Below are 13,072 nucleotides of genomic sequence, written 5' to 3'. Positions count from 1 at the left end.
CTCTGTCTCTCTCTCTCTCTCTGTCTCTGTCTCTGTCTCTCTCTCTCTCTGTTTCTCTCTCTCTCTCTCCTTCCCCCCTTTAGAAGCTGCCAAATCCTCCATTCTCCACGTGAAGGCCGAAGTGCACAAGTCCCTGGACAGCTATGCAGCCAGCTTGGCCAGAGCCATTGAAGCAGATGCCAAGATTAGCATGTTTGGGGAGGAGGCTCTGCCTGGAGTACTATTGGCAACTCGGACTGTGCCAGGGGGAAGCTTTGTGAGCCGCCGAGGCAGTCGAACTCACACTAGCCAGAAGCTGCAGCTGCAGAGCATCGACGAAGGAAACATTTAGCTTTGAGGCCATCAGTGAGAGTCCGGAGACACCAGTCAGGGGCAGGGACTATATACCATTCTATATGATGCCAAGAAATCAAGATCCTTACCAATGAAACTGGGGCCCTGGATTGACACACTTGGTTTTTAAAGGACAATGTGGGGAGCTGATATACAAGCACCAAAAAAAAGAAAGAGAGAAAAAATGACAAAAATGACAAAATTGCTACAGTTGGGAACTAATTTAGGATTATTGTTAAGCTGTAGCCAATCTTCTAGGTTCTAGTAACTTTTTATCCCTGAAGGGAGTCAAGGCACATAGACAAGCAGATGTAGCACGGTTCTATTTTATTTGGAGAGGACAGTGTTGCCAGGTCCACGAAATTGGGGCAGAGAAATTTGAATGTAGCCCAGTCACCCTGGTGAGGAGGCTGCTTTACTCATCACTTTCTTTACTGAGGGACCTTCATGGTGTATTGTACCAAGAACCTTAGAAAGAGGTGAATGCACTTTCGAGAGAGGGCATCCTTCTCCATCTTCTCCAAGGGCATCAGAGGAGAGTCTTGTTCTTTGGGTTGGTTTGTGCCCTTGGGTTCTGTGTGCAGTGATTCAGCTCATGCTGGGGAGGAAGAAAATCAGAGGGCTTGTCTAGCAGAATTCCTAGCACATGAAGGATTAAAAATCCTAAGAGCTGGTGCCCAAGCTAGCCACCTAGCTGGTTGGTGGGTGCTTGTTGCTAAAGGCTACAGGGGGGCCAGGTCAGAGGGAGCTGAGTTTGTCCTTGCCAGAGAGTAGATTGAAGACCAGACCATTGGGTTTGCTCATCCAAGGGTGTTTCTATTTCACGAGAAAGGGGGAAAACCACTATTCATGAGACAGAAGTGGGGTCATCGAGCTCGTGTTTCCAGTTGAAAACTTTCAATTAATGGCAGAGACTCGGTAGGGGAAATGGTGCTCGGCGCAACTATACAATGCAGCTCACATTTATATTTGGGGATGAAGTTATCCTCTCAATCCTCACTAAATGGATTTCTATTTGTGATATAAATAATCTTAGAACAGAACTAGAAAAGAATTAATGGTTCAAAAAGCTAGTCACTGCTTTTCAAGATATACCCCAGAACTTGGTGGTCATTTTTCTTTCACATTGAAGGAGAGAATGAACATGGAGTTAGGGAACAGTATTTGTATCTTCAAATCAAAAGTTTTAGCATAGACAAGGAAGGGGTTACCTGGGGCATTTTTTCGATCTACCTTTCCACTTCCATAGTTTCCTGAGGAAGTCCAGCCAAGAGGAAATGTAGGAAAGAAGGGCCTCAATTGTAGAGTTCTTCAAAGGTACAAAGAACAGTGGGAATGCGAGCTTCCTAAAGCTAGATTTTTCTTAGTTTTACCTTAGAGGTTTGGCCTGAGGATGTCCATAAATTCCCAACTGAACCTAAGATTTCAGAAGCATCCATTCCTTTCCTGTCATCTTCCCTTGACCTGGATGGGGTGGGATTTTTTTTAGGGATAAAAAGATCCATTTGTAATTTGGGGGTTTGGACAGAGTATGACTGAGACAGCATCTTTTGTGTAGAAACCAAAAAGACCTAAATTCTAGACCTGCTTCTAATGCAGACTGATTGTGTGATCCTGAACAAGTGATGTAGTCTCTTAGTCTTCTAAGTAACCTAAGAACTGTACATTTTAGAGAAGGTGCCATCCTGCATTGGTGGAACTTCCTTATCGAGGAGTTCCCTTTACTTAAGAAATCAGAGATCCAGTCACTGTCTCTCTGACCAGCTAGGTCTCAGAAGTGGTCCAACCGTATCTGCTTTCACGTAGCCATTCTCCAAGGTTCTCTGTCCTAGTGTCACTTCCATATGGGACGCAGCTAAATTTGGCGGGTGGAAGCATTACACTTTTTATGCAATCATAGCATCCACTCTATAGAGCAGTGAGGTAAGTAAAAAGCATCTTTAGTTGGGTTTTGTAAAAGATCTTATAGTGTTGGCCCATGGTGAAATCTTGCTATTCTCCCCTTTTGAGAATGAGACCTTGGTTCACATTTATCCAGTTTTTTCCCTCTTGTGTCATGTGAAGATGGGATTGTGCTTAGCAGATTGACAAATGGCAGGAGAGCTCCGGAATTGGAAAGCAGAGTAGGGATCCCAGAAGATGTTAAGCCAGCAAGAATCACAAGTGACTTACAGGATGAAATGGAATGGGAATCAATGTGAAGTTCTACCCTTGGGCTAAAAAAATCAGGTGCATTAGGAGGGGGTTCTGGCTAGACGAGGGATTTCACGAAGAGTTAGGAGACCGAGTAGATGAGTCCATTGTGCCATGTGATATGGCAACCAGAAAATACTATTATAATCATAAACTGCATTCAGTGAAACAATGTCCAGGGTGAGGGAGTTTATAGGATCTAACTTCTAGGAAGTTGTCGTACCCTTCCTTTGCAGATAAAGAACCCAACTTCGAGGAGCTTAAATGACTTGACAAAGGTCCTTTGTTGGAATTTGAACCCTGTTCCTCTGTCTCCAGATTCAGAGCCTTTGCACATGCACAGTGCCATTTAAAAACAAAACCAAAACAAAACCCCCTCACCTTCTGTCTTAGAATCAATACTGTATATTGGTTCCAAGGCAGAAGAGTGGGAAGGGCTAGACAATGGAGGTTAAGTGATTTGCCCAGGGTCACACAGCTAGCAGGTGTCTGAGGTCAGATTTGAACCCAGGACGTGCTTTGGGCCAGCCACTCAGCTGCCCCCTGCACAGGGGCTACTATACTCTGGACTTAAGTCACATCTGGAGTCCCGAGTTATGAAGGCCACTGACAAATTAGAGCAAATGTAGCAAAGGAATACCAGGATAGTGGGAGGCTGTACAGCGATTGATTCAAGACCCTAGGGATAATTTTCTTGGAGAAGAGAAGGCTTTTAGGGAGGACGGGACTCTTCAGGTATCAGGCTGCCATGTTAGAAGAGTAATTATACTTGCAGTCAGCCCCAGAGGGCAGAGTGGCAAACAATTGAGTAGAAACTAGAGAGAAATAGATTTAGGTTCAAAAGAATGTAAAGAAAAGTTTATTTTGGTCAATGAGAGCTTGCCCCAAAATGGTCTAGGCTCTGTTAGGAAATGATGCGTTCTCTATTATTGGAAGTCTCCAAGTGGACATTGAACAGATGCCGTACAGGGAATTTCTCTTCCGATGACCTCCGAGGTCCCAGGTCTAAGGATCTGAAGGCTGTTCTAAGGGATGAGGTATGCAGAAGGAAGGAAGGATGTCAGCTGCTGAACCCTCCTGTGAGATGTGAAAGTTCATCAGATCTTTGCATCTCCCACCCCACCTGTCTAGAATTCCTGATATCAGAAAAAGGTTTCTTTCTAAAACTTCCTCGTCTCCATTTTCCTTAGAATTTACCCGAGACAGTGTTTATAAGGGCTATATTTCTGACCAGCCACTAGGGACAAAAGGATGGAACTGGGACAAGTGACAAAGGATGAAGAGAGAGTTTCTGACATTTCACCACTGTCCCCCATGTTGAGCCCAGCTGCTGGGGGAAGGAAAGGTGCTTTGGAAGAATAGGGTACACCATCTGCCAGGTTACCTTGAATTTTTTCAGTGCATCAAAAGAATATTTGGAAGGTGGATAGTTTAGGATGCCTTTTCCCCCGAGTGGCTAAAGCTCCAGAGAAAATTGTCCCGGGAAGCCAGCTGGTACACATAACGGGCAATATTAAGATTCATCTTATAAATCTCTCTTCTCCAGTTTAGTTTTCTACAAACTAGCAGGTGCTTTGTCTTACCCTGTAAATTACCTTATTCAAGTTAATTGGTAGGGACAGTGTGTACTAAGGCAATTCCTAACATTTCCCTTTGTGTTCAGAAGAATCTGACCTAAGAGAACTTCATGTAAGCCCCCTGTAGAGGTGGTGTAAAAAAAAATTAAACAACTTGGACTCTCCCCATTCAGTTGAGATTTCTGGCCACATTAACGCCATCCATTCTTGTAGTGTCACTGTTAAAATGAGAAAACCTCTCACGACAAGATGGAAAGCTATTAATCTTCCAGTTGTCTATTCACCTGAGTAATGACTCTGAGGGTGCTGCCTTCTCACAGTAATTCAGGGCACTTTTAGGGCTGTTAAGCCTCCTGACTGCTTTCTCTCTTTTCATTATGCTGCAGAGAGTCTTAGAGCCTCAGTGATCATCCAGCACTACCTGTGTTTAGGAACAAGAGTCTCATGTGCTGAGGGTTGTTAAGGACTTTGCGGCAAGCTATTGGTACTTGAGGGATAGCACTATTGACCTCTCCATCTTAGGGGAATAGATGTTCAGAGTCGCTATGAAAATTATCACTGTTATCTTCAATGAAAAATGGGTTTAGGAGGAGGGATTAGGGCAATGGATGCAAGTTTGAGGGACACAGAAATCGAGGGATTGTATACATTTCGTACAAAAAAATACACAGATGACAAAGTTACAATATATATCGACCTTGCAGAGAAGTACAAAAAAGTGCCCTTTTCAGGTTTCCCTCTCTCTATGGTATTGAAAGAAGCCAAAATTGTTCGTTTCTTGCCCTCGACATATGGCTATAGGCCTGGACGGGAGGAAATATTTATCAGCCAAGCTAAATGTGTCCAGGCAAATCCATCAGCTAGTGGCCGCTTCATGCTTTAAGGAGATGCTTGAAATTCAGTGCATGAAGCCTGGTGGGATAGGCCAAGGTTTACCATCACTTCTAATTCTTCCAAGCTCTAAAAACAATTTTAAGAATGTAGAGCACTCAAGAATGTAGAACAACTCAATTGGAAGATGTGTGAAGAGACAAAAGATAGGAAAGAGTGAGGGTCCAGAGGCAGAGCCCTCTTTTTTGGCTGTACATCTTAGAATCATGGATTATAGGAACCTGATGTGGCTTAGAGATCACCTGGGTTAAAGAGTCAACTTTTTTGTATTATGGATGGGGCTCCCTTGGCAATCTGGTGAAGCCTATGGTATCCTTCTCAGAAAAATATTTTAAATGCTTAAAATAAAGTACATCGAATTACAAAAGGAAATCAGTTCTGTTGAAATAGTTATCAGCATTTTTAGGAAACGAGTTCACAGACCCTCCTTCAAGAACCAATCTCATTCAACCCTTTCGTAAAGATATTTAAGTATAATGATTCAAGATGGAGTTGTCTTTCTAATAGTTTAGGGAGGGAAGAAGCCCTCTGCAGTTCAAAAGACATGGAAGCATTCCAAGAAAGACACGGGTACCAGAAGACCAAGCAGACTTGACTTTTATACAGAGGAACATTCTTCAGACTTTGGCAAACTGAAGAACATGGGCTCTGTGGAGAGTATTTGTTTGTCTGACCTTAAGAAACCATAGACCCACAGGACATGGTGGGATTGGCTCAGAGCACAAACTAAATCTTCACAGATTACAGGAGCACAACTTTGGCCAGTGTTATGTTTATGTACATGTATCACAAAATCACCGAGTTCATTTTGCTCAAAAACTCTTAAACCTTTTCCCCCCGAACAGTGTTAGCCAGTAGAGAATTTTAAACCACTTCTGTTAAACTGCTGATCTGGGTGTTCTCACCTTAGCGTTAGAAAATGCTGCACATGATGGAGAAAATCGACCCTGGATGCGGGGTAAAGATGAGGGAAGGTCGTGTAGTAGCGCTGCTGTATGTGAATACTATAGAGCAGGGGTCGGCAACTTTTTTGGCTGTGAGAGCCATAAACGCCACATTTTTTAAAATGTAATTTCGTGAGAGCCGTACAGTGCTCACAGTGTGGCTCCTGTAACAGTGCCTGAAAAAAAATTGACTTTTTGGCTCCTGCAGAAAGAGCCATATGTTGCCGACCCCTGCTACAGAGGATGGAAGGCATTTTTCTGGGAGGTGTAATGATGTGCCACTCCATGATGAAGATGCATGACAGGAACACGTGTGTGTGTGTGTGTGTGTGTGGCCAGCTTACATCATGGAAACTACCCATCCAGGAAACCAGTATTTGGGTTAAAGTTTTGGGATTTTTAAAAACAGTAAGCAAGCAAAGAAAGATTTAGGATTATTGTAAATCAGTATTTATAAGTAAATGAAAATGTACTTAGAGCAGTTTTATTTCCTTAATTAAATATTTTTTGGGGGTGTGTGTATCGGTGTATAAAATATAAATGACTGACATTCATAAGCCTGGAGTCCTGATACGAGTTCCTCATAGGCAAGCCCAATTCCCAACCTCCTTTAAATTCATACGTGGTACAAAGAGGAGAGAGAAATAAGAGAGGGGCATAGCATATGCAGGAGGCTCTCCAATTTTTCTAGGACCTTTATCCCATGAAGCACCTAAACTTTTATAATATTAATTATGTACTTGTGTACTATTCTCTACTTTTCAAGTCCTCTAGCTGCATTATCTCATTTGTTCCTTACGCTATCCCAGTGAGGAGATGGGGCAGATACTACTAGCTCCATTTTGTAGGTGAGGGACCCAAAACCCAAAGATTTGGAGTAACTTGCCCATGGGGCCCTTTGGCTAGGTAGTGGCAGAAGTAACACTGGAAGTTTGGGTTCTGGCACAAAACACTGTAACTCGGAACCCCTCTCCATCAGTTAGGTCCCTGATTGCCTGCCTTTCCCAACTCCTTACCCCTACCACCAACCATGTTGCTGGTTGGGCAAGTAAAGGCTATTACTAGCCAACACCCATAAGCATGAAAGTTAGTCTTACTGATTTCCACCTTCCTGACAGTTTGCCGGTCCATCCTTTTCTGTCTGCTCACCTAATTCAGACTGCCATCACCCCTAACTTGGGACTCCTCATTGGGCTTCCTACTTCCAAGTCTCTCTTCTCCCCAATCTGGCTGCCAGACATTCCTAGAGCATGGGTCTGAACATGTAACTCCCCTGATCAAGAAGTTTAAAATGCTTCCCTGTGCCTCCAGGATAACATATAAACTCCTCCCTTTGGACTTTTATACTCTGACTCCAATTTATATTTCCCAACCAATTTCTCGTTCCTCCCTCCCACACACTACATTCCAGACAAACTGGCTGCTTGATGTTCCCTCTTCATATTATTCCAGCTCCTGTGCCTGTGCCCCCCTTCACACCAGCTGTTCCCCAAGCATGGTGAATGCTTTGCCTCACCTCTGCCTCTTGGAAACCCCAGCTCCCTTCAAGTCTGCCCACATGCCACCTCCTATAAGTGGGCTTTGCTATTTAACCTTTGTTAATGCTATTCTCCTTCCAAATTATATTGTATTTACTTTGTATATATTTTGTACTTACCTGTGTACATGTTGTTTTCCTCCAGTAGAATGTAAGCTCCTTGAGGGCAGGAACTACTTTGTTTTTGTCTCTCCAGCGCCTAGATGGTGTCTTGCACATAGTAGGCACTTAATAAATGTTTGTTGAACCAAACTGAATGAGATATAAATCACGAAGCTCCATATACTCCACTGTGCTCCTTTGCAGAACCAGCAGCGACTCTCCATTTCTTCACCAATGATCAATCTTTTCTCCTGGTAAGAAGCTGACTCCCAATCTTTTAGCCATAACACTTAACGTCTAAACTATAGCATCCATCTATCTTTTAAAAAATTAAATTTATTTTTTGGGGCCAACTAACAAGTATCTATTTTTTCTCTCTCCTACCTTCAAACCCCCAGGTAAGGGTTGGGTGGGAATTCTTGCAACATATGCATAATTAAGCTAAATAAAGTTCACACATTTGGCATTTCTAAAAAATATCTCACTCTGCATCCTGAATCCATCAACTTTTGAGAGTTGGGTAGCATGTTTCATCATCCTTGAATCATGATTAGTCTTTGTGTTGTTAAGAGTTATTAAGTATTTCAAGTTTTCTTTGCAATGTTATTGTACAAATTATTCCAGTCCCGTTCACTCTGCATCAGTTCATACAAGTCTTCCTAGATTTCCTTAAAACTTTTTGACATGCACTTATATCACTCCACAATTGGAATACTATTTTATACCTGAGGATGGTATTCACCTGCATTTTGCAAACATTATTACACCAAGAAGCATCACAACCAACAGGCCCCTCTTCCCCCTGGTAGATTTGACAGTAGAGGTGGCTTTGGGGACTCAGGAGAAAGTCTGGGGAGATAACCTTTAGTCAGGACAGCAGTATCAGAAGGAAATTAATATTCCCTCTTGAAGGCTTCTGTATAAGGCTCTTTCCTGGCTCTCCTTCCTACTTGACCATTCCTTCTCAGGCTTCTCCATAGATTCATTGCCTTCCTTCTGTTCACTAGGTGTAGGTGTCCACCATGGCTTTTTCCCTAGACCCTCTGCTCCTTTGCAAATTCATCTATTTCCACATCAGTTAATACCTCTCTCCATAGATGACCTACAAGTACATATTCAGTCTCGAGTTCCATCCAGCATCTATAGTTGCTTGCTAACCATCTACCTGAATGTTTTGTCAGTCCCTCAAACCCAATATGTCTCAGACAGGATCATCTTTCCCTAAAATTGTCCCCTCTTCCTTGTAAATGGCATGAGCCCCCATACATCTGAAACCTCAAAGTCATCGTTGCCTTCCCTTCATTCCCCATCATTATCAACATCCAAAGAGTTCAATTTTCTCAGTTTTCCACAGTGCATCTTCCATCCCTCAAGAGGATCATATGTTTAGAACTGAACGGTACTGTAGAGGCCACCTAATCCAATATTCTCATTTTACAGATGAGAAAATACATAGGTTAAAGCATTTGAGATCTTGAAGATAGTATGAGGGGGACAGAATCTGAACCCAAGTCTTCTGACTCCAAATCTAGGCTCCTTTCTACTGCACCATGATGTCTCTCCTATCAGAACTTCATCATCTCTCCTTGGACTATTAAGACCCTCCTAATTCTCATCCTTGTCACCAATTTCTACCCTTCTCAATACATTCTTCATAAAGTTGCCAAGATAATCTTTCTGAGGCACAAACCTGATAAAATAACTTCTTTCCACTATCCTTCAGTTGCTCTACATCTATTAAAAGATAAAATGGAAATACTTTACTCTTAGCACTGACCTAATATAGTGCCTGAAGGCATTCCCAAAGTCATAATTTGGGTCTCTCAGAAAAGGCTGAAGATCCTCTTTGGATCTTTATCCACTTAAAACTGTATTTCATCAGGGGATAAGGTTGTTAATGAATGGGAAAAAAATGACCTGTAAGGTAGTTTATGTTTGTACCAGGTAACATTTAAAAATAAAATCATTGTCCTAAAATTCTCCCCCAAAACTGTAGTTCATGAGCCCCCACCAATATGTTTACCTTTAATAATTTTGCCAGAGATCACAATCCAAAGCAAAGATATTTAGGGAATGGCATCATAAGAAAAGTAGTGGGAAAAAACATTAGACCCATCTCCCATATACACATATTATTATTGAGAAGAGCAGGTGCATGTAGGAAATATGGCATTGGCACAAGTGTAGAGAAGAATTTCTGCAGCATTGCTCATGTCTTTTAGTGATGCCTTCATGCTATTACTAAGGGTGTTCTCTTGCATATCCTGGTTGAACAGTGTAGTCAGCTAAAGCCTTCACTGTTCTACCATGTACTGGTATGCTACCATGCTGGACCCAGGCTCTCCACCAACATTGTTAGGCACGTGGCTATGAAGTATTGCTTTCTAGCTTCTTGCTTCAACTAAAGTTCTTGGTAGAAAACTTTCTCATGAGAAGAGTGGATTCTGCCATGTTCTTTTAGATCAGAAGACAGAGGCTTTTTATACCTCTTTTAGAAAAGCAGCCATTCTTGCCTTCGTCATAAGACCAACAACATTCCAAGAAAAAATAGAGATTATTCTTTGGTTTTGCCTTTACTAGTGTCCTGTCTCTTCTCTTCTAGAACTTTGGTTATGAAGTCTTTCATCTTCAGTAGTTTGTCGTGGGCATTAATCTTTTTATTTTTTATTTTTTAAAGTTTATTTACTTAACTAAATTAGAATATTTTTCCATGGTTACATGATTCATGTTCTTTCCCTCTCCTCCCAACCCCCTCCCGTAGCCAACGAGCAATTCCACTGGGGTTTATATATGTCATTGATCAAGACCTATTGCCACATTATTAATATTTGCATTAGGGTGATCGTTTAGAGTCTACACCCCATGGGCACTAATCTTATTAGGATAAAGAGCAGCAGATTATCAGCGAGCTAGTTAACTTAAGCTTAATGTTTTCTTCTTGGTCCCTAGACTTTGGCCCCCAAAGGTGATCCCATTCTAGTTTTTGGTGCACATTCCACATAGCTATTGATTTTCACCTCTGAAGACTAGATGGATGAAGATCTGGTCACCATCTATGTAAAAGCTATTCATCCATTAACTACGAAACAGCTCTCTGACTTGTAGTTCCTTAGGTTTTTTTTGTTTTTTTTTTTCAACTTTAAACCCTTCTTCATACAGATGAGTAGATGGGGAACAGGGGAAGTTAAACCCTAGGAGTAAGGTCATTGCCTCCCCAATTTGCTAGCGTCTTATATTCATATATGACCAAATCTTAAAGAAGCTTTGAGATCTCCCTTTCATTGCCTTTCCAGTAGATATTTAGCAAGTTTGTTGAGTTGAAATGAATTGAATAAAACACTAAAGCCACCAAGAGGAATCTCTAGAATGGATCCCTAGGTTGTAGGATAAGAATGCCCAAGCCTTTCTCAACCCAGGAACCATTTCTAGCTTTCTCATTTATCATTCAGGAGTAGTTTCATAGCATAATAAACTGGCACCAGAAAACTGTCCTTTTTATGCCTCAGTGAAATGAGGGGATCCTCTTGGGGACACACTCTTGCCAGATATCACACCAACGTTTAAATGAACTTCTCATCACTCTTTCAGTTCTCTTAATGGCTAGCAACCAACTCTCTTTTCCCCCTAATCTGTGATTTGGAATTCCATGTTGAGTTTTACACAACTTTTAATCCTACCTAACATATATCTTAAAGGGAAAAGACACATGGAGAACAGAATAGCTACAGAATATTTAAAGGCCTGTCATATAAAAAAGAGTTGTTTTTTTTTTTTCATGGCACCAAAGGATGCGCCAGACTAGCAGGGGGTAGATGGTATTGGTAGGGAAGAGGAATGCATTTTGGCTCATTATAAGGAAGCAATTCCTAATACTGACACTATCCAAACTTGAAATGAGTTACTTGGTATTAGTAGCTTTTTCATCATTGAGAGGCTTCAAGCACATTTGGAACATCTTAGAAATGTTGTATGATGTATTAATACTTGAGGTTGGTGGGGCCGTGGTAGTTACGGTGGTGGTGGGAGGCAGATGAGACCTTTTAGGTCCCCTACAACTCACAGGATTCTATGGCTCCTATTTTGTGGACTATCCAGCCAATGCTATCACTTTAGCAATAAACAATGAAAAATCAGTGACATCTTGACCCACGATAGTATAATAATGTCTTGAATCAATTTGCCAGCAGTAGAGGAACCTCGCTTAAGTTACTCCCAAGTTTGGGATGGTTATTTGAGGGTAATTATTAAATTCACATTCTGATCCCTGAACTGATGCATTATTCTATTAATATTCATGCCAAGAACATATAAATCCAAGAGCAAAGCCATCTAATTAAGTTTAAAAAATTTATTTAGAATATTTTTCCATGGTTACAAGATTCATGTTCTTTCCCTCCCCTCCTCTCACCCTGCTCCCGGAGCTGACATGCAATTTCACTGGGTTATACATATGTCAATGTTCAAAACCTAAGTTCCATGTTATTCATATTTGTAATCATCTAATTCGGTTTTGAAACAATAAATTAAATTTTATTAAAAAAAAATCTCAGTCCTTTGGTGAGTTCCCTGCCTAGACACATTGGTTTCTTCAGACAAATCACATTTTTTTTTCCCTCTCCTGGAATCGTTTCCCTTTGCATCTTCAGAATTTCCTTCTACTGCATCTCCCATTCCTTCTGGGCTGACTTCCTCTGAAGCAATTTACTCAGTGGTATCCTACCTATCTTCCCACCCCCCAAAAAAACCTGAAATCTGCTATTCTAAGATTTCCTTTATTTCTCTATCATAAACTCTAGAGTGGAGTGGTCACTTCTCCCTAAGTTTCCCATCACATTCACCCCAGCAACCAATTCCTCCTTGTCAGTAAGAATCAAATCTAGAATATAATTATAATTTTTGTTTCTTTACCAAGAATAAAGGACAAAATCATCACTAAAGCAAGTCCAGAAGTTATTAGATACCCTACATTTGAGAGAGGAGAGAGAGAGAGACAGAGAGAGAGACAGAGAGACAGAGAGAGAGATTCTTTCCAGGTGATGTGTAGTATATTCCAATAATAAAATTACTTCTGGGGGCAGCTGGGTGGCTCAGTGGATTGAGAGTCAGGCTTAGAGATGGGAGGTCCTAGGTTCAAATCTGGCCTCAGACACTTCCCAGCTGTGTGACCCTGGGCAAGTCACTTGACCCCCATTGCCCACTCTTACCAATCTTCCACCTATGAGACAATACACAGAAGTTAAAAGGTTTAAAAAAAAATAAAAAAAAAATAAAATGACTTCTGTTTCTCCCTCCTTTGACCCTCACCCAAATTTCTCTATCATGCTTCTCTATTTTAGTCCTTAGACTTCTAACATGAATATATTTTCTTAACATATCATACTTCCTTATTTTCCGCCCCTTTTTTACCAATCCTATTAATCTTGAATAATGTGTACATGTTTAGAGCCACATTCATTGCACTGTTTACTGCCTGGAAGGGAACAGGCTGAACAAGC

The 13,072-nt window shown here is 41.4% G+C and overlaps 1 protein-coding gene across 1 annotated transcript in view; it reads left to right on the top strand.

The window, feature by feature from the left end:
• The window catches only part of GPR161 (G protein-coupled receptor 161), a 27,264-nt gene extending 25,999 nt beyond the window's left edge, over positions 1-1,265 (top strand). Inside the window, exon 4 of the mRNA XM_044674872.1 lies at positions 84-1,265. Within this exon, the coding sequence (XP_044530807.1) occupies positions 84-331 (248 nt within the window). The 3' untranslated portion in view covers positions 332-1,265. The remainder of the gene's footprint in view (positions 1-83) is intronic.
• The last annotated feature ends 11,807 nt before the right edge of the window (positions 1,266-13,072 follow it).

This window comes from Gracilinanus agilis, chromosome 4 (assembly GCF_016433145.1).
Source record: "Gracilinanus agilis isolate LMUSP501 chromosome 4, AgileGrace, whole genome shotgun sequence".
NCBI classification, from domain to species: domain Eukaryota; kingdom Metazoa; phylum Chordata; class Mammalia; order Didelphimorphia; family Didelphidae; genus Gracilinanus; species Gracilinanus agilis.
The sequence above is the reverse complement of the archived record's forward strand: the minus strand, read 5'-3'. Positions and strand labels throughout refer to the sequence as shown.